The 20,653-nt window shown below is 42.1% G+C and overlaps 1 protein-coding gene across 1 annotated transcript; it reads left to right on the forward strand.

Moving 5' to 3' along the window:
* Positions 1–13: 13 nt before the first annotated feature.
* Positions 14–8,882, forward strand: dsc2l (desmocollin 2 like). The gene is made up of 16 exons (XM_031855272.1): positions 14–358; positions 826–916; positions 1,062–1,270; positions 1,361–1,462; positions 1,683–1,835; positions 2,199–2,343; positions 2,436–2,590; positions 2,716–2,850; positions 2,962–3,147; positions 3,268–3,515; positions 3,704–3,846; positions 4,790–5,011; positions 6,182–6,403; positions 6,700–6,815; positions 6,976–7,293; positions 7,703–8,882. The coding sequence occupies exons 1-16, from the start codon at positions 320–322 to the stop codon at positions 7,898–7,900; spliced, it is 2,682 nt and encodes an 893-aa protein (XP_031711132.1). The 5' UTR covers positions 14–319; the 3' UTR covers positions 7,901–8,882.
* The last annotated feature ends 11,771 nt before the right edge of the window (positions 8,883–20,653 follow it).

Raw genomic sequence — 20,653 nt, forward strand, 5'->3', positions numbered from 1 at the left:
ACAATGGTAAGACAACAGTGAGCACAGCCCCAGGGTGCTTTGGCCTGCGGATCTCAACAGGGAGGCTCAGAGAGTCTGGGTGTGGCAGCCAAAGGTGTGTCTGTCTGTTGACTCAGTGCCAGCAGCGACAGATACCGCGGCTCAGAGGACAGTCTGCCCGGCCTACATTCACAGCACCGAGCGCGCGGACAGACGGGTGTCCTCTTCAGAGCTTTTTTAAACACAGACACTAATCCACCCCGTCGCACTTTTCGGACGATTCGCCGTCGGTCGAGTTCGGCTTCCTCCTTCGGACAAAGTCCATCGAAAGTATTCAACAATGGCGAATGTTTTACTTTTCAACCTCTGCTCGCTGTTGGTAAGTTTGTTTTATTTTTATTTTATACATATCCTCTCGCCTGCTAAGGTGTTTGTCGATACGAATGTAACGTTAGACCACCGCGTTAAGCTGAAAGAGAAGTATTGTTTTAGTGGTTTTTTTGGCAGGAAAAGTGTTGGTTGTGGTAATTATGTCACACCTGTACCGATTATTTCCCCAGGGTTGGAATATTTTCATTTATGTGCATAATTTTGACCGCAATGTCTCCGCTTCCTGCGTTTCCTCCACCTTGTCCATTCAAGGCTTGTATAGTCAATGTGTATCCTGTCTCTAAAGAAGAAGAGGATATAGGCTACAATGCACTGATAAACACATTATACTTTTTAAATTCCCAGCAAAAGCTGTTTACTCATATTCGAATGATTGTGTCCTTATATCTGGTTAAACAATTCCTATGAAATGCACAAAATGCCTGTATCTCATTTGAGATCTACTCTCTACTTCAGATCCTGTCCCGCGTGGAGTCGTGTTTAATCCCGACCTCTCTGTACATAGTTGTGCCAAACGCACTTCTACCTGGATCCCAAATCACCACAGGTGGGAACCCCCCCCCCCTCACTCAGCAGGCTGCTCGTTCGTTCTTTACCGAACAGTAGTCTCCATTTCCACCGCATGAATTGTTCCATGCACTGGTTGTTGTAGCCGCCTTTTAACCAGTATCTCCTCCTCTCTCGGTTCCCAGTTGAAGTTTCCGACTGCGACACCGACTCGATGCGCTTAACTTCGAGCGACCCGAGCTTTACAGTCAGCAGCAGTGGGGTGATAGAAACCGTAACGTCGGTGTCGGTGGCAGCGGCGGGGCGGACATTTTCTGTGCGGGCTCAGGACAACAGTGGACCGGACAGTGAGATGTTCGTTCACCTTGTTCACAGTACAGCGTCGAAAAGACAGGTGAGGTTATGCCGAGACTGTAATGCTTTTATAGCAGGTTTATGCATGTCAGAATCCATAAACAACCCTGACCCTGTTTGCGTTTCCCAGGAGCCCACAGGCTTCCTGAAACGCTTCAAGAGACGCTGGAGTCCCCACCCCTTCAACATACTGGAGAACAATCCGGGACCTTATCCAAGAGCCATTGACATGGTAATTAGCTGATCCTAATCCTGAAAATATAAACTTTTTTTTCACCCAGATTATGTGATTTACACACGCCTCTTAAATACATTACTTTCCACTGAGTTTATGCAGTGATTAATTATTATTATTATTTTTTTTTATACCTGCACCACCAGATTGTCTATTGGAATCTGTGTTTAATGGTGTTGGCTTAAAATGTGTTTGAATTTGTTGATTTCCGTTGTAGATCGTGTCGGACTCGGACCTCCAGCATAGATTGTACTACACCATCAGTGGGCCTGGCGTCGATCAGCATCCAGTGGGTGTGTTCAGTCTCAACAGAACTGGGATGTTGTTCGTGCGTAAGACAGTTGATCGCGAGGAGTTCCCGAAGTTTATAGTGAGTGTGAAACACCATTAGAACCAATGATTATTTTCCTTATCAATTAATCCGATGATTCTTTTCTCAAAGAAGCGATCTTGATCTATAAAATGTCATGAAACAGTAAAACAAAAAATTGCCCGTCAGAATTTCCTAAGGCCAACGGAAAAGTTGGGTACAGCAATGTTTGGCTTTTTTTTACCTGAACAATTAATCGAATGACAATTTCAGCTGTAGTGTCGAGCCCAAATGTTTATTATGTTGATTCGACCCTAAGTGGAATAATTCACATTTGACATTGCTGCACGTTGGCTGAAAGGCCCTTTAAACTAATCTGTCATTGAAATGAAATTGTAAAATTGACTTTTTTTTCCGTCACAGTTAACAGTCAGAGCTTTTGACAAAATTACCAACGTGGAGACGGACAAACCTTTGGACATCATAATAGATGTGGACGATGTGAATGACAACGCTCCGACATTCCTAGACCCGATGCAGTTTACTGTGCTCGAGCAGAGCACTGCAGGTGAGGAACACGAAATACACACCAGTAATCCCGCGCTGTTAGATCTTCCGTTTGAGGGATAATAAACTCCGTGTTCATGTTGTACACCACAGGGACAGTGGTGGGGAAGGTGAATACTACAGACCGGGACCAAGAGAAAACCCTCCACGTCAAGATCAGGTATTCTCTCAAGACAGGATTAGACCTGTTTGCCATCAACCCTGATACCGGTGTCATCTCGACGGCAACCAAAACCTTGGACAGAGAGGTGAGCACCAGCACCACTGTATCATCGAGTCGTTCTGAATTATGACAATTAGATCATACAAATCTTCGTCTCGTGCCTCGTCTTCACCCTTTTTATCGTATCACTTTGTCACACTTTTTCTTTAGACCAAAGACAAGCATGTGGTGACGGTAGAGATCAGAGATATGTACGGTGCAGTAACCGGTCTGTCCAGCACAGCAACGGCAACCATTGCTGTGGGTGATATCAACGACAACCCACCGACTTTCACAAAAACATCTGTAAGTGATAAGCGGTTACTTAAAAAAAAAAAAAGAAGTTTTTTTGACAATCAAGTATTTGGTATCAGTGTTTTAATTGATTTAAGTAACACACTTGTTTCTGTCCTTTAGTTGGTAGCCACTGTCAAAGAAAACGAAAATGAAAAACTTATCCTTCGAATTCCTGTTGAAGATAAGGACTTAAAACCAACACCGAACTGGGTTTCCAAATTTTTCATCACTAAAGGAAATGAAAAGGGACATTTCAGAATCGAGACTGACCCCAAAACCAACGAGGGGCTTCTGTATGTCTCAAAGGTGAGTGAGATTTCATATCATTATTAAGAAACTAGTAGCTACTTAATATGATACAGAGACTCACATTTTATGGCCTGTAACGCAGCATTAAAATAAATTTGTATTTCCCTGCTTTTCCAGCCCTTAGATCACGAGCTGAACAAAAATGTAAATCTTGAGATTATGGCACGGAACGAAGCCGACCTGGTTGGCACCACGGCCAAATGGCTGTCCATCCCCGTGGACGTCACTGTCCTCGATGAAGATGAGGGTCCAGCATTCTCAGCCCCTACCGTCCGCTTCAACGTCAAAGAGAACACACCAAACGGCACGGTGATAGGAAGTTACATTGCTCTGGATCCTGAGACCAAGAGCAGCAACGGCATCAAGTAAGCAATCCTGCTTTACGGTCGTTTTGAAGCAATTAGCTTTCCTGCGGTATACAGTGTGGCAGTTAATGCTCAAGACCCCCAACTCAAGTTCATTTTACTTCTCTTTAACACTGGAGGGCAGACTTTCACTGCAGAACTGGAGAAGGTGTTCCTAATACACAAGTATGTTTTCCCTCCTCTCTCAGGTACTACAAGGTCACAGACCCAGCCTCCTGGATCAATGTGGACAAAGACAGTGGGCAGCTGACGGTGGCAAACACAATTGACAGAGAGTCGCAGTTTGTCCACGATGGACTTTACAACATCACCATGAGGGCTGTTGACGCCAGTAAGTTCCTTGTAAATGCGGAACATTTCCTGTGACTTGTGTAAGCCACGCACTCCGTGCAGAGCCGAGCTGTTATTGTGACGGCAAAAACACACTGATGCAGAGTGGTGCGGGGACTCGCACTGGGGATGTTTTGGTAGAAGTCAAAAGCTAACATTATACGCTATGAACGAAGTACAACACGGTCACGTGAGTGCGAGTACACACAACGATTCTGTAAAGGCGGACTAGTCTGCGTCATTTAGCCCCTTGCAGCCTTTTTTAAGACGCGTAAAAGCTTCAAAATTCACGAGAGCGGTATTCGTATTTAAATATCGTAGAATAAAACCTTTACCTGTCTTGAGCTTCTGTCAACCACAGACCTTATTTCTTGTATTTAATTGCAAATTCCATGTTCAAAAAAACCCGACGAGGGAACAGGAAGTGCAAAAATGCGAACTCATTTCATGCTTTTAGGACTGCAGCGCCCTACTGCTCAGATAATTACATACGCTGCAGTACATCTCCTGTGCTTCAGTAACTCTGCTGAACCGTAGAACCACTTGACTGATAAAGAAATGTAATTCTTTAAATCACATCACATTACCTGTTTTATAAACTCACTCCGTCTCCCATAGGTTTGGTCAATTTCCAAACCAAGAACTTTGTTTTGGGAAAGTGAGTCGTCGTCATGTGAAATCATCACAGACGGGCCTCTTTGTGGCATTGTTGCACCATATTAAAGATGTTCACAGACACCAGCTCCACCCTCACCGGCATCTGTCTGACACATTGTGTGTTGTGACTTACAATGACTCACGCTTCTCTGATGTGAAAATTGGCCTCACACCCAGCTGCTTGTCGGAATTAGAAAATTCCTGATTATTCACTCTCACTTTTTTTCTGCTTTAACATGCCCTCTTTTATCAGGTATAAATACTAATGTAACTCCCGTGTATTTTAGGCTCCAAGACAGGAACAGGAACAGTCATCATCGTGGTGGAGGATGTCAACGACAACATACCAACTCTCCCCCCCAGCGAGTTGGTGTCGTGTGAGAAGGAAGGAGAGCTCGGCTCGGTGCTGGTTGTGGCTGAAGACAACGACCGGAGTCCCTTTTCCTCCCCGTTCAGCTTTAGTTTGCCAACTGATCATGATGGCAAATGGTCTGTGACCAGATTTAATGGTAGGTGGTTGTATTCGTTTTGTAGTTTGTTTTTTAATCTACGTCTGTTAGAAGAGTGTCTTTTAGACCAAATAAACATGCATAACAGCAGCAATGCATTATCAGAACATCTGTTAAAGCTCTGTAAGAAAACAAAAAGCAAGTTATTCATTGAAATATGTACTCCAAAAGACGTTATCAAAATAACCCAGTAACACAATGGGCAGTGAATGAGCCAGAGTCAGGCAAAGTCTTACTGAAGTAAAACTACAGAAGAATCATCACCAAATAGACTTAAAGCTTTAAAAGTATAAGAACAGAATGACCTGCTATTTATATTTTACATTATTAGATCATTATCATTTGTACAGGTATTTTACTTTATATCATATTTTAAGAGCACATTTTATGTTTTAGCTGTCAAAATAAAAGTAGTGACGTACATCCGTCAAAATCTGCAGAAAGGGAAAATATCCAAGTACAGTACTTGTGTAAATGTAACTAGTTACTTTCCAGCACTGAAACGATACAAACAGGGGTTTAAAATCTGATAACAATATATTAGCCAATATATTTTTTTACCATCAAACATTTTTGAGGAAAATCCCTTAGCTTAGCTTTTTTAAATTAATTGCATCCATAATATGTACAGAGTGGAACATTTTAGAAAAACAACAGTGCTCCCTGGTGGACAAACAAGGTAATGCTGACACTGTTCAAAAGTGCTGCAATTTGTCATTAGGCCACTTATGTTCTAATACGATACTGTACATCTATGATAAGCCTACATTAGACGGTGATATTATCACTTGGGCTCTCCTAATGCGGTTGGGACATAAAGAGGGAACGTGTTGATTCGTGAGTCAAAGAATGTGCGGCATGGGCAAATGCATGATCACTAAAATGAAGACTTTGCATACCGACTGCTTTGATATTGTTTTGCGGTTGTTTTAGTGGGGGATGGCAACCAGTTTTGTAAGCTGCGTTCCACCGCCTATGTTACAGAGGGTGTACTTTTCTTTATACAAAATTACATCTTTTGGGTGAAGTATTCAAACATCATAACGAACACTTGCTTGAATCCGTCTGGAAAAAATTCTCTTTTTCTAACTTTAACATGTTCTGCACAGTGTTGATTTCTTTGAGAACCCTGGAGAATAATTTCTTTTTTTACACGCATTTCCTCCTCAGATACAGCAGCTACGTTGCAGCAGATGAAAGAGCTTCCTACTGGAAAGCACAATGTTCTCTTGGACGTTAAAGATCTGCAGGGCTCTGGTAAAACACAGACGGCAACAGTGAGGATCTGCCGCTGCAGGAATGGAGACTGCATTATCAAACCAACCTCTGTGTCATTTGGTCCAATGGGTTTGCTGGCTATGCTGTTGCCTCTGCTCCTCCTCCTACTGCTCGGTGAGTTTCCCCCCCCCCGCTGCTATACTCTCGCCAGCAGAATTGTGTCTACAGGTGTGTAGACGGTGAAACAGTTTTGTGCACGCATGTGTAAAGTGCCAGGAGAGTGATAGAAAGTTAGAGGTTGTGCCACTGAATTATGGGTTGTATGTTAGGCACAGAGCAATGATATGTGGTAGTATCCTTATACAGTGCATAATACCTTAACGCTCACTCTTGTGATGCCTTCCACACTGTTTGTTATAAAATGCACTCCTCGTGCATTCATTTCTAACACACTTGCTTTGTTATTGCAGCCCTTCTGGTTGGACTTTTCTGCACGACAGCGAAAGAGCATCTGAAATTTGACGACGGAGGAGACGGTGGTGGAATCCTGCTCAAATCAAACACAGAGGCCCCGGGGGAAGAAGTGGTAAGGACATAATAATCAAAGCATTGCCTCGGCCCACTGCCTTGTAAAGAAACCTCATTTGTTATCTTCGCTTTTTTCCTCTCTCTTTTGCTGCATTTATTTAATTGTTACTTGATTGCCTGTTTTTGATTTATTGTTTGTTTTTTTTGTTTCTCCGCAGGATTCCAGTCTCATCATTGTTCCCACTACTGGATCAGTAGTGAAAGGCTCCGTTAAGGGTTTCCAATCGAATCAAGATTGGATGATAAACAACGGCTCCGCCACATTAGGAACCAAAACCACCCACGCGAACGGGATGTATTCCGATGTCGTCACATCCAATTTTGGCCAGTACAATTCTGGCCGGTACAACCACTATGGTAATCAATCGGTGGGAGGAAATTATATCGGTAGCGTTGAAGGCTTTGACAACAGACACCTCGCCCAGGACGCGACTCTTCATCACAACTGGCAAACGAACGGCCGCTATCTAAACCAGGTAATGTTCTTTTATAGTAGCAAAAAGATCAGATTTTTAATATATTTATAGTATAACAAAGAAAAGAGGGGGGGGGGCGCTAAGAGTGGAAGGAAGCACAAAAAGTGGCTGAATTAAATGTGTCCAGATGTGTCTTTCATTCTCTGAGGTTTAATAACTTCTTTGTTATCTGTAAGGGCTTAGGTAACTCTCCTGTGTAATATAATCGTGTTCTCTAAGCCGTGATAGCATCCCCCTGTAAACGTTATTATTTCTCAACTTCTTGGTGAGAGATGTTATTTCTCTGTGTAATATCTGACTGCCAGTCATATCCTGAGCAGACATGGTGCAGAATCTCCCCTCCTATCGCTCAGTCTTGGTCCACGGCGAGTAATAACGCGCTTCCTCTCCCTTCCGCTTCGTCTTGCAGAAGATGATCTACTTCGGAACGGAGGACGACGGGCGGTACGCGGACGACGTCCTCCGCCCCTACAGGTTCGAGGGGGTGGGCTCTGCAGCCGGCTCCGTGGGATGCTGCAGTGACATTGGCGACGACGAAAACCTCGACTTCCTGAACAAGCTCGGACCAAAGTTCAAAACTCTCGGAGACGTCTGCAGAAAGACATGAACGATGGAGCTCAAAAATAACGGCGCTCACTCCTAACTGTGCCGGATGCAGACACGGGCCTGGGATCTGAATGTTTGGTGTGCCCCTGAACATGAATGAGAAAAAGAACAAGCAGGTGGCGTCGGTGTGTGCTCTGCTGTCGCTTTTTGTCGTTATTTTTTTAAAAATGTTTCTTTGCTGCTTTTTTGGCAAAAGTCTTTTGCACTGAAAACTATGCAGATGCAGTCAGTCGTACATGCTTTGAGTCGTGTGTTGTTTAGTGCCTTTAGAGTCATCCATCCATTATCTACACCTGCTTCTCCATGTAGAATGATATTTGCAGTGAAGGCTTGCGGGGTTTTCGGTCTACTGTATGAGTGATGACTTTGGGTATTTTGGTTATTGTTAATCATCAGTGTTTATAGCAAGTAAGATACAATTTTGCATTTGTGTGGCTGTTTTAATTGCTTGCTCAATTTTTTTAGTTTTTGATATATTTTTTTAAAGAAAAAAGAAATGCCTAAATTAAATAACACAATAAAACTGCCTTCTTTAACGTTTCACATCAACAAACTTTCCTTTAAAATGACATGTTTGTAATTATTTCCGAGTTTTTAAACAATAATGTTGATTGCGTTCACTGGTTTTCAAATTCATACGGTAATATATCTGAGCAGACACATTCCTCCGCAGCTCTCGGCCGTTAAATGGGCGTATAGCTTCAGCCCCGTGTCTCATCGAGGTCGTTGCAACATACTGACAGCAGTCCTGTGAAAGTCAGCACAAGGGCGTGAATGTGACGAGTGAGGTGCTACTGACACTGCCCGCAACTGTTTGGATACCAGACTGACCAGAAACAAGAAAGGCTTAACAGATCTGAAAAAAATGTCCTTGAACCTGCAAATTAAAGGGAATATTTAAGTCCAATTTGTGTATGTTGGGTTGTTGAAGTTGTAATTGTAAATGGATGCCATTAAAGAATGTTTCTCTTGGTGAACTTGTGCTACTGTGCCAGATGTAGTTTTTGTTCCCACGTTACAATACGATTCAAATAGCATCGATATATAAAATATAAACCAAATATAAAGCCTTCCTCGTACTTCTAACTGTGTACTTTGACAGAACGATAGAACAGAATGTGAGAGCCAAATAGTTGTTCTGTGTGCACTCTGGTGAATGATTTACTGGGTGTGGCACTCCGAGCTTGCACAATGTGAAGGGCACGGTGTTACTGCCAAGCACCACGCCTCCTGGCTAATATTTACCTCCAGGCTTCTGCAGAACAAGTTGGTGCATTTAAACACTATTGTTTTGCCTTTTCTGTCATTTCTTCCATGCTAAAGGTGCTGCTAAGCTAACAGAACAATACCCTCATCTTTGAGAAAGATTTTCCAGTGAAAGGAAATTCACTGTAGGGTCCAATCAATGTTGCTTTTAATCCATTATTGATAACTTGTTTAAAATGGCAACATTCTGTAGATAACAAGCTTAGCTAGGCACAGAGTAGCATGAATAAATAATACAGTACAGTAAATGTATTGAAACCCAAATTGAAATCCCCCATGAGTTCTTGGGTTATCGGGCTTTGGTCGATTACAGATTATTAATGTAGAGAGAATTATTTTTTTTGTTTTATTTAAAAGTATCGGTGCTCGTAAATAATTCACTAACTTTTGTTTCGATGACATGCAGATCATGGATCAGTGTGATGAATTACAAATCTAAAGCTGGAAATATAATTAGAGGGTCCAGAAAGGACCATCTGTCATGTGATTGTGGTGATGAGTATCAAAGATGACAATAGAGAGCGGGACAAAAAAAATAAAAAATAGGGAAATTAGATCTTGGAATGAAACTGGTCTCTCGCTAAGATCACACACTGGAATCTCGTTTAAAAATACAACAATAGTATCTGCACAAATTACAATAACACTGTGTCACAGTTATGGGAGGATGTGAACGAGATGAGAACATCAAAGGTTTTTTGCTCAAAATCCCACCGGGGCCAATTAGAAGTCACTTAACTCAAAATAATGGAAATAAGCAGTTAACCCAAATATCTAAAGAAGGCACTCCAAGCACAGACGGCAGCTCTATTAACCCTATTTTACCAATAAACAGTCTTTATTTCTTTTTAATTACCAACCTCTGCAGAAATAAAAGCTTTTGTGTGTAACTGGGATTCCGAGGAATTTTTGGGGACACATTTCCACATCTTCACCACGGCGACCCTGAGGTCATGCTCTGTGTTGAGTTCGTTACCAACAAACTGAGCACGGTGATGACACAGCATTAAGACCTGGCTTCGGAGTCACTTGGGACTGCAAAATTCATTAGACAAGTTCATTAATAGACGAATACCATTCAAGGGGTGTGAAATGTATCGTGGAAGTCCAAATCTGAGAACCAGGTTTGACATGCCCGTATAGCAGATCTTACAAGAGATGGTGCCTCACCTCGCACTCTCACTGCTGCAACACATGCCTTCATTTTCACACAAGACATAGTTAGCACAAAAGTAACATTTCCACTAACCCAACTGCTCGAAACAACGTGCTCAGCTGTCCTAACATATGGCGTGCGTGCGCCATGGGAGCTGCATGACAAAAATACTTTCGCAGCAATTAAAGCGACAACAAAAACGAGAGCTTTAGATCGTTTCTTTGAGCGTTGTCAAGCGCACCCTTATGTTAAGCAACGGCACTGATAAGCCACGTAATTCAAAGGACCACTTTGTGTGTGTCCACCCTTATCAGAGCTGCTTGAGCCATCACTTCCAGTCACTTCTGTAAAGACGCAATTAATTCTAAAGCAGCAGCGTGAAATTAATTTATTGCTTGTAATTAGTTTTCGGCCTACTGTGAAAACAATCTCTCCAGATAGGGTTGTTTTCACCCTCCACCAGAGAGTCTGAGGACACTCCATCCGAGTTCAATGTGGAGTGGAGCCTTCAAGCTGCCAAGAACTCGGAGCGCAGCAGCTTTGTAACCCCCTGCTGACTTTGGCCTCAGGATTTATGGCTTTAAATGACGTGTGCAAGATATTCCAGTTGCTGTGAATGCACACGACAAAGTAATGTCTTCACTGTGTGCCTTGGGAAAGCACAAACCAGGTCATGTATATATGGAATTTAGGTTGGTTTGTGATTAATTAACATGCAGAACGTGTGTTCCTGCATGCAACAGGCCCCATTCAAATGATGATGTATTGTGATGCGTTCATGACAGCGTATGATTCATTTGCATTTATGACGACACGACGTTATGACTGTTAGTGCCACTAGGTGTCACACTTACATCTCATCTGAGTTGAACACAGGCTTTTGAGATGGCTCTGGGGTAATATTTCTCCTAGAAGGTGACTGATTTCTGTCAAAACACTTCCTCTGTCCGTCTCATGCGGAACCAAACACCTGATATCACTCCAATTAAGCTGTAAAGTCATGACAGCTCTGTTAAAGGGAAGTAATGAGACCTTGCCTTCCTGTGCTCCGACGTGCTGTATATGCCAGATTTTACAGTTATCATGTGCTCTTAGTCACCGTCACTGATATTTGGTGTCACTTATCTAACAAGGCTTCTCATTGCACCTCCACGCTCATTAGAAGTGAAGTAGGATGGGAGCCTGCCACCACCTCTCAAGGATAGGGCGCTGATTGATGGGGCAGAAACTGCAAAAAAAAGTGGTGATAGTTCATTTAAAAGTCATACTTTTAATGATTTCAATATTTGCCCATCTCTGAATGATTAGAAAATAGTTTGTGTTGTGTCACATATCAAAGGACAATTATGTCGTATATGTAATTTAAATCGTATAGTGTTTTATTAACCAAATACTGGATAACTGGATAGAATTTAATATCCACGGTTATTACCATTTGTTTCCCCACTTCAAGCATCGGCTGTCTTTTAAATGTTTGATTGTAGTGTCTATCATGCCTTGTTTGAAGGTGTTGCGATTTATTTAATTTTTTAGCACTTTTGAGCTACTTGTATGAAAAGTGCTCTTTAAATAAAGTTATCATTATTATTATAAAGGTATTTCTGGTCTACTCTTACAAAAGATAAGAGACTGATTTGACTAATTCTCATTGTGCTATCATCATAACACCTACTCTTAACGTACCATTTGGCAGGATGTGCTTTACATTAACTATGCAAGAGCTTAAATGACTTGTTAAATTGTTTGTCTGAGGTATTGTGCTTCTTCCCAGGGTTGCCCTCCATATCTTTCACACTCAATTTAAATGTGCAGCTCACATATTAATTAAATAAATCAGTTTGGCAGCTGAAAGCCTCAGTGATACATCTGTGTCTTAATTAATCGAAAGGATTCAAGTGATAAACAACAGAATATGTGTATAAATGCTAAATTAACTCATCCATGATGCCTACATACAGTCTAAATATTCATTTGCCATTCATTTCATTTTCCCCTTTGTATTGTGAGATGTAGATACAGCTTTTATTTTATCGACTGCTTTCTACAATCATGATTGTTTTGCAACATGGACATCTGAACGCATTGATCAGAGATATAATTGTGTCTCCATAAGGCTAATGAGTGGACTGACCCTGGCAAACACTGTCTGAAAAAATATGCCATTATTCTCCCTGGATTTAAATGATGTGCCCATGTGGACGTTACCGAAACAGAAGTCATTTTTCGAAGTAGTAATCAATGAACACAAGGACGTGAGTGACGCACACGGTGAAAGCATAGACGGGGAAATGAGAGGATACACTTACTGGTGATTTATTTTTTATTACAATTACATGAAAATATTCTTTTCTTCGACCCATTTCCCTCCAGTTAATGGCAAAAAATATAGAATAGAGTAAGAAACATCACAAGATGAAAGCTAAGCTTAGCTTTCATCTTGTTTCTCCTATTGAGGATGTAACATCGGAGGAGGGCCGAGCGGCTGCATTCATCAAACTTGAGTTTCACCATCAACTGTACACCACAGTAACAGACCTCAGACTCATTACTGCATCGGATGAATGGCTGAGGTTGACCACTATTGAGCACATTCATCTCTGCAGTCACACCTCTGAACCACATCAAAAGACTGTTTAGTTGTGTGGTCGAAATATCTGCTTGTGTTTGTCTCCATTGAGCGGAAGTATTGAAGTGCAATGAACTGAAGGCCAGGGTGCAGCAGCAGACACAGTGCACGCAAATACAAAAATCCAAAAGGACGGCTCCCATTCGTTATTGTTCATCCAGCTGAGGCTTACAATGTAGTTGGCCCTCTGGGTGAGGTGGTTAGGCTTTGAAGAAGAAGTTCTGAGAGACATTCACAGCTTGTCTTGGCGATGCTGGTATGAGCTTGAAATGGCGTCTGCAACTACTGTACGTCAAGTACCGTACAATGTCATCTGTTTAATGAAAACAGTCGCAAACAAAACAAAATTTTTTGAGATTGCTGCAATCTCAAAAGGGCGGCGCTGGTGCCAGAAAACCTTCAGAGAAACGCTCGTTACGAGAGTTTCTGTCTGACTCAGAGGCTCAGTGTGACGTTGCCGCTCGTCAGAAGCGCAACATATTAGCACAGTGGCCTTGTCACATTCATCTGACGGAAACATAGACAAAAAAAAAAGGAGGACCTGACAAAGTGTTTTCCTCTGTCGGAGTCGCAATCAAAGCGAGCCCTCCGAAAAATCTTACTGTCATGTTTCACAAACTGCTCGAGTTTAACAGCTGAACACGCAAGGATCGGCAGAGTGAGAGTTGCCCGAGTAGAAAGGAGGAAATAGACGGGGTTAGACAGGCTGAGGAGGAGAGGGGGAGTAAACAGGTAGATTAAGAGCATAAAGAAGAGAGGCCTGTGATTTTGATGACTGATGTTGAGCATCGAGTCGGCGTAAAAACAGGAGGCTCACTCTGGCTCTTAGCGTGTAACCCCCTGTGGTGAAGATCTATAAGGCTGATCACCTTCTGTGTGAGCTGCTGCTCTTGCCTCACTGCCATGTCTCCTGGCAGAGCGCAGAGAGAGACTCCAGCAGACTACAAAACGCAGTCTCACACACACACACAGGAGCTATGCCCTGATAACCACACAGTCTTTGTGAGGAACTTAATTGGCCCGCTGCACATTTGACTTCAGGGAATGTTTTGAGACTGTAGGTGTCAAAACAACACGAGCTAAAGGTTGAAGCTGTAGATGTAAAGTGTGCAAGCAAATCTCTGCCCCCTCAGTCCTCTGAGCTCAATGGCCATAACAACATATTTGCATATTGATGAGGATACTTGGAAAGTTTTTAAGCCAAGAGTAAACATTCAAATTCAAAATAATAAAAAAAACAAGGATTATTGGACTGAATGTAAACATCACCATTTTGGGGGGAAGCACTATTTTCTGCTCTATTTTTGGAGCGAATGTGTGCTCATTCCATATTTTTCTGCAAGTAATATGGCAAAGCAGAGCTGTATATCAGTCACAGAGGATCTGCATCGGCAAGTGAGAGAAAATACATGAAACATGCACACACGGCATGCGTAAGAGGGCACATAAGAATACGACTTCATTATCTTTGAGTAAATGTAAACACGGTGGTAGCAACAAAATCCAATACTGCACAGGAGCAAATCTCCTACTAAGCCCTGTGACCACTTTGTTGTTTATTTATACCAAAGTCTGGAGAAGTTAAACCACACTGACACTCCTCACATGTCGATCCCTTTCATGTTCTTAGACTGAGCTCATAAGACATGTTTTATATCCACCAACACTGATGCTCAGGGAATACACTTTATTGATTTGCTGTCAGACTTGGATCAACATGGTCCTATCAGGAGGCTCGGTACATAGCAACACAGCTGGTGGACGGCGAGCAGAGCACAAATAGACCAGCAAATGATGATGTGGGCTGGGGAAAGCACAGGGTTGACCCCATATCTCATGCAGCCGGGCTCAAAACAAGTAGCATCACACGAATCTGCTGCGCTCCGTTGAGCTCGCTTGCATTCGCCAAACAATTGGCAGCCGGGTGATGGATATCAGTGTAGACCTGATTTAACTGAGTTGACAATCAATACAGAAATAATGAATCACAGCAGCACTCTGTACTTTCTCCGTTCTATCCCAATCGTAAAGTTGCAGATTCAGAAATCTTAGCAGGCAGCCAAAATTGACATTACAGTTACCGTTCCACACACAAATATGCTTATTCACTCACTGACGGACAGTTAAAAGAGAAGATTGATCACGCCCTCATATCTGTACGCTAAATATGAGGCTACAGCCAGCAGCCGGTTAGCTTAGCTTAGCACAATGACTGGTTTCGGGGACACAGACAGTCTTCTAACAGCATCTCTAAAGCTCAATAATAAACACATAATATCTGGTTGAGTAATCTGTCCTAAAATTCAATTAGCCCAGCACATGTACTCTGACTATTTCTTTACAGGGAGCTGTAACTTCCTGGAGTCAACAAATAGTTAAACGAGATATAATGTGACATGACAATCTGTAAAATGATTTTTATTTAAAAAATGTAAATGATTAAACAAACGCAAAGATATAATGTGTTTATTAAGCTTGTAGGCAGATTTTGTAACTGTTGGACAGAGCAAGGCTAGCTGTTAACCCCCCTTTTGTGCTAAGCTAAGCGCAAATCAATTGGGAAGATACATGCATTGGTGTGTGCATGTGTTTATGGTTTCTGGTAAAAAGATAAAATACAACCTAGGTTGGTCAATTCATCCTTTGTCTCAATGATTACAACGTCAACAGTGCTCATGTTAGCTACGAAGTAATCTATCAGAAAAGTGCTCTTGTAATTACTTGATTGGTCTATGCAGTCAATTTCACAAAATGTTGCATTGTGGGGCAAGATTGGGTCAGAATCATCATTGGTTTTCATTGAAATGGAGACGGGGGCTGTGTGTTTGTCGCAGTGCTATCATCAGTTGGATCACTGCCCATTTGAAACACCTGCTCACAACACACATCTCGTTCAGCAAACAGACCACCTTGACCTCGGCTATTTGCTGTACTTGCAGGGTCACCCGTCCCTTTAAACAAGGGAAAGGTACCTTTTTCCCCCTCTCCCCACCAAAACATCCTCTTCCTCTTCTCTCTTTGATTGCCAGCCCAACATCCCAGAAATCACTCACATCTATTGTGAGTGACAGGTAAAGGAATGACGGAGGAAGATAAATCGATGCCGGTGCATTTGGCAGTCATTCCTCTTCTCTAACCTTTCATCCTCTCCACCAAGAGGTCAAATCAAAGCCCCATCATCAGACATTCCAACGATGTGGAATGAATTGTTGCATGATTTGAAAATAAAAATCTCAACAGAATGAAATGTGTCGAGACAATATACCAGATCTCTGTATGTGCCCATTTTTAAGAATTGAAAAACCACACTATTTTTAAGGAGCTCTTCCGGTATTTCCAGTTATCCGATACTGACATTCTTCTTGCCATTGTATCTATAGTGCTGTAATGTCTCATTAAAACATTCAACATAACATTTAACATATTGTGTTTTCTTATTATTACGATGTACATGCATATAGTATTTTCAAGAGACAACATTTACATTAAAGCTCGGCACTGACTCACTTATTATGTGCAAAGAGATTGACTGGTATTGACGGGAAGAGCCCCCACACATCCTGCAAACACAGGAATGACCAAAACCAGCTGGGTTTGACCTTGTCGAGGGTCACTGTCCGGCGCGATGAATCCCTCCTGGATCAGAGGAATGCATTACCAGGCGCCTGTGATTAATTACTAACAGGGCCCACAGGGCAAATTGCTGCCACAGATGACAACTTGTGTGATAACATTTCTTATCAGCCACCTCCATCACCCCTTCCATAACTCACACAGATCTCACAGCCCTGATTTAAAACCTTTTTTCAAGGAAGGTATTGATGGAGCCATTGCTGCTAAATGATTGAATCCTTGGGAGGAATTGCAACCTTTATTTTTTACTGCATATTAAACAGGTAAAGGAAGAGGATGGATAGAAAACTAAAAGATATAATTTGAAAAAAGGTGTGTACGGACACAGACGCTTGTAGGGGAAGCATCCAGAGTCCATATTCTTAACCTAAATTGAAGTTGCTTTTAAGTTTAAAGATGATTAAACCTAAGATACTTTTGTGTGGAAGATATTTCAAGTCCTTGCATTCTAAATCCTTGAGGGTTTTTACTCTTCTGCCTCCCTAAAGTATGGTGTTTTGGCAAATAATAGTAGACCCACTTGTTTCAGATTAGAAAAAGATTGTGGCCATGACAAAATAGTGTTAAATTCAGGTTGAGGTTAGGCAACTAAAATTACCATCAAGTTAAAGTGTTGAAGTGAAATGCTTTATACGCCCATGCTTCAACACTATAAGGATGTCCTTTCTTCCTGCTTTGGATTGCAAACATTGGGCGTTTTAACCATATTTAACTCTATGGTTGTATTTCTGGTGAGGACAGTCTCAAATATTCATATGGAGCATCTCTGCACACTAGAATTTAAAATGCTGTTTGTGCGGGTTTGAGCAAAGTTTGTCCACTCAACATGAATTTAGAATGACAGAGCCAGCGGCAGGTCCGTGGAGGTGAAGAGGGGGAGATAATGCAAACAATACACGAACACAAAAATCCATACTATCCATAGTGTGCAAATTAAATCATTTTCAATCTCACTTTCATGTTATTTTCAACATCACTGAAACTAAACATGGCTTCATATATATATATATATATATATATATATATATTTGAATGGCTAACAATCTAGTCAATTTAGCGTCCACAAAATCTCGATCCCAGGTAAAGCTAGTTTATTACCAACATTACAGTGGAACTGCTTCTATTTATATGGCTCGAGGATTATATGGTGAAAAAAACATAACATTGTATTCCCAGCTGCAGACATTATATTTATGAGGTAAAACATTTTCCATTAACAACGTGGAGACTAATGGCCACAGATGAAGCCCTGCACAGCTCCCCGTGCTTCCAGCCCTCAGATGATCAAACCTACATTATATACCTGAATACAACATCCCAGTCTATGTAATTAGAAGAACAAATAATGAACAACCTCGTCCTCTGGATAGGCACACTTGGAAATGTTGCTCATCGAAAAAAAACACAAGACGACCTTAATAATTAATCTGAATAATTATTTCATAACTTGCCCTTATCAAGCCAAGTGAAGAGGCCTTAATGTGAGCTTATACACAGTTCCATGCAATAATAAATGGAAAATTAAGGCAGCACGCCAGCCTGCACATGTATCTCTTTAGAACTTTATAAATGATGTTTGTGTCTCTGTGGAATTACCCAGCTAATGGATTGAAAAGTCCCCGGGCGACAGCGGCATAGGCACACAGTGACTCAGTCCATAGGCAGCAAGTAGCCATAACAATAGAGAATAGGGCAGATGAAGGTTGCATGTAATTACACCTACCCTCAGGCTTAATTAGGTCACCCTTAAGTGAGTATTGTGTGATAGCGTGCGTGCGTGTGCGTGTGTGTGTTCGCCCGCGAGTGAACGTGTGTGTGAATGCTGTCCCCAAGCAAACCGGGGCCGCTGAGACGCTGCTGCTGCTTTCATCGCAATGCGACGTTGTGGATTTGACTTTTTCCATCTTATCGCTAGTAATGGAAGATTAGAGCTTATCGTCATACTGTTTGTTTCTCTGACAAACTCCCGTGTGACTCCGGTGGAGAACAATCCGTGCAGATAACACACAGCGATCAGATACCTGAATAAAAGTTTACAAGCTTGAGTATCGGGGGTTTCTTTTATAATAGTCCAGCTCACTAGTTTCTGCAAGTGCTTATCCAGGTTTCTGTGAACAGTATTCTGTATGTACTGCATCCACATTTGTATAGCAGCTGTGGCAAAATGAAGCTCTAGTGTAAGTTAGGAAGTACTTTTGCATGCTTAGTTTATTTCCCATATATCCTGCCATAGAGACAGAGCTAAGTCCCGCCCACACCGGAGGGGAAAACAATCCATTGATCTCCATTGACTTTGTATTGCGTGAAGGTGCCTTCTTGTGACTTTTGTCTGCTAGCAAACAACAGAAAAATATACCAGAACCCAAAACTACTTTTTTTTTTAATAAGCAGCCAAAACAAAAAACACATAGCCTTTAAGAAATGTCAGTTTTAGGCTAACTACAATGTGGTAAAATCAGAGAGCTAAGCAGTATTATGTTCAGTGCCTTTGTTAACTACAATAACTTGCAATCACACAGCTAATGTTAGCTTGCTAACAGCTAACTTGTCCCGTCCCATCATTCATTTATTTATCAACTGCAACCCTGGTAGACATAGGGTGCTGAAATAACCCGTTTACATGCTGAAATGTTACGTGTTTAGCTTGTTAGAGGCATTTTGTGAGTGTTTCAGTCCTTGGTTGCGTATCATGGTGCCGATTGTTTTCCCCTCCAAGGGCCGTGGTTTTCAGAGTTTGACACGTTGTCCCTTTTCACTCGTCTCACACATGCTCACTCAAATATCCTTGTTGTCATTGTTTGGGGCTGTCAATCCTGCTATCAGCTGTTCTCACAGCTGGTCACAACTGTCCAATAGCACAGCGACACCCCTACATTGTTAACCAATCATCTTGTGGCTGTCTTTTAAAAAAAAATATATATATATGATTGTCTCTCTGCCTCTGCTCTATAACAACGATGACGCATTAGAAGCTCCGGCAATGGTTTGAAATGACAGACTTCCTGTCTCCCACTGTAAGTCATGGTGTGGAAGCTGGCACGCCGTCCAAGCCACGTTCAAAGCTGATACTAGTGAGGTACATAGAGCGCCATAGTTTTAAGCTCATGGCCACTTACTAAGCGTTGGTATTTGTCCAGTAGGAGTGGCTTTAGGACGTTGTTATGCATGACCCTCATCACCACCCAGTCTTCGTCAGATTCGTCAGCTTCATCAGCCGACCAGTCTACGAAGAATCAACAGCCACCGCCATTACAAGCGACTGGACTCTGTGAGGGGATTTATCTTGCTGTTGCTCAGGGCAGTCGCCTGTGACCACCCGTCCCAGGATGCCTGCCTGGCGGCCTGCCTGTTTGCTGCAGCTTTTGCAGATACAGGGAGTAACTGATAGGTGGAGCTGGGAGGTTCATCTGCTTGTACCTGCACATTTGGGCTGGGCTTTTAAAAAGGCATAAAGGACTGTCCTTCATGGGAGTCTCACTCTCTCTCAGTCGGGCCTGCTGCGTCCACCTCAGCGTTCTTCCTTGGGCTTTTTTTTGCAACACCATATTTTCACTCATCCACACACTTCTAACGTGACCGATGTCTGTCTTACTTACACACCCCACTAGTTAGATGATATGTTTGCTAATTCCAGTTTAATAAATTACTTTTTGTGCATGGCCAGCCTTGAACCAGGTGGTAACACGCCCTTTGATACATAGCTGTTATGATAAACAATGCTCTTTTTCTTCATTCACTTGTCTCTCCAGATTGAAACATGATGTTTACACAAGTCTGGTCATGTCTGTGGTCTAAACTTTATAGTCTTGTCTTGCATGTTGGATGAACCTCACACCCACCCACTCGGAATTCAGTTGTATTCACGCTTTTCAGATACTGTCATCACAGAAGAATGGCTGGAGCTACTCATTTAATCAAACTGAAATTATTCCAAGGTGACATTACTGTCTGCATTCCACATGTTATGCTGTTTTTTTCTTCCACCGCTTCCATTTTTCATTGTCATTTTAAACTGTCAACCTTTTGTCTCTCTCTCTCTCTCTCTCTCTCTCTCTCTCTCTCTCTCTCTCTCT

This window comes from Anarrhichthys ocellatus, unplaced genomic scaffold, assembly GCF_004355925.1.
Source record: "Anarrhichthys ocellatus isolate YVR2014 unplaced genomic scaffold, GSC_Weel_1.0 scaffold15, whole genome shotgun sequence".
In the NCBI taxonomy this organism is placed as follows: Eukaryota; Metazoa; Chordata; class Actinopteri; order Perciformes; family Anarhichadidae; genus Anarrhichthys; species Anarrhichthys ocellatus.

Coding starts and splice junctions, on each gene's coding strand:
- dsc2l (XM_031855272.1), top strand. CDS start 320: ATGGCGAATGTTTTACTTTTCAACCTCTGCTCGCTGTTG. Junction 3,148..3,267: donor GGCTTCTGTATGTCTCAAAG/GTGAGTGAGATT, acceptor CTGCTTTTCCAG/CCCTTAGATCACGAGCTGAA. Junction 6,816..6,975: donor AGGCCCCGGGGGAAGAAGTG/GTAAGGACATAA, acceptor GTTTCTCCGCAG/GATTCCAGTCTCATCATTGT.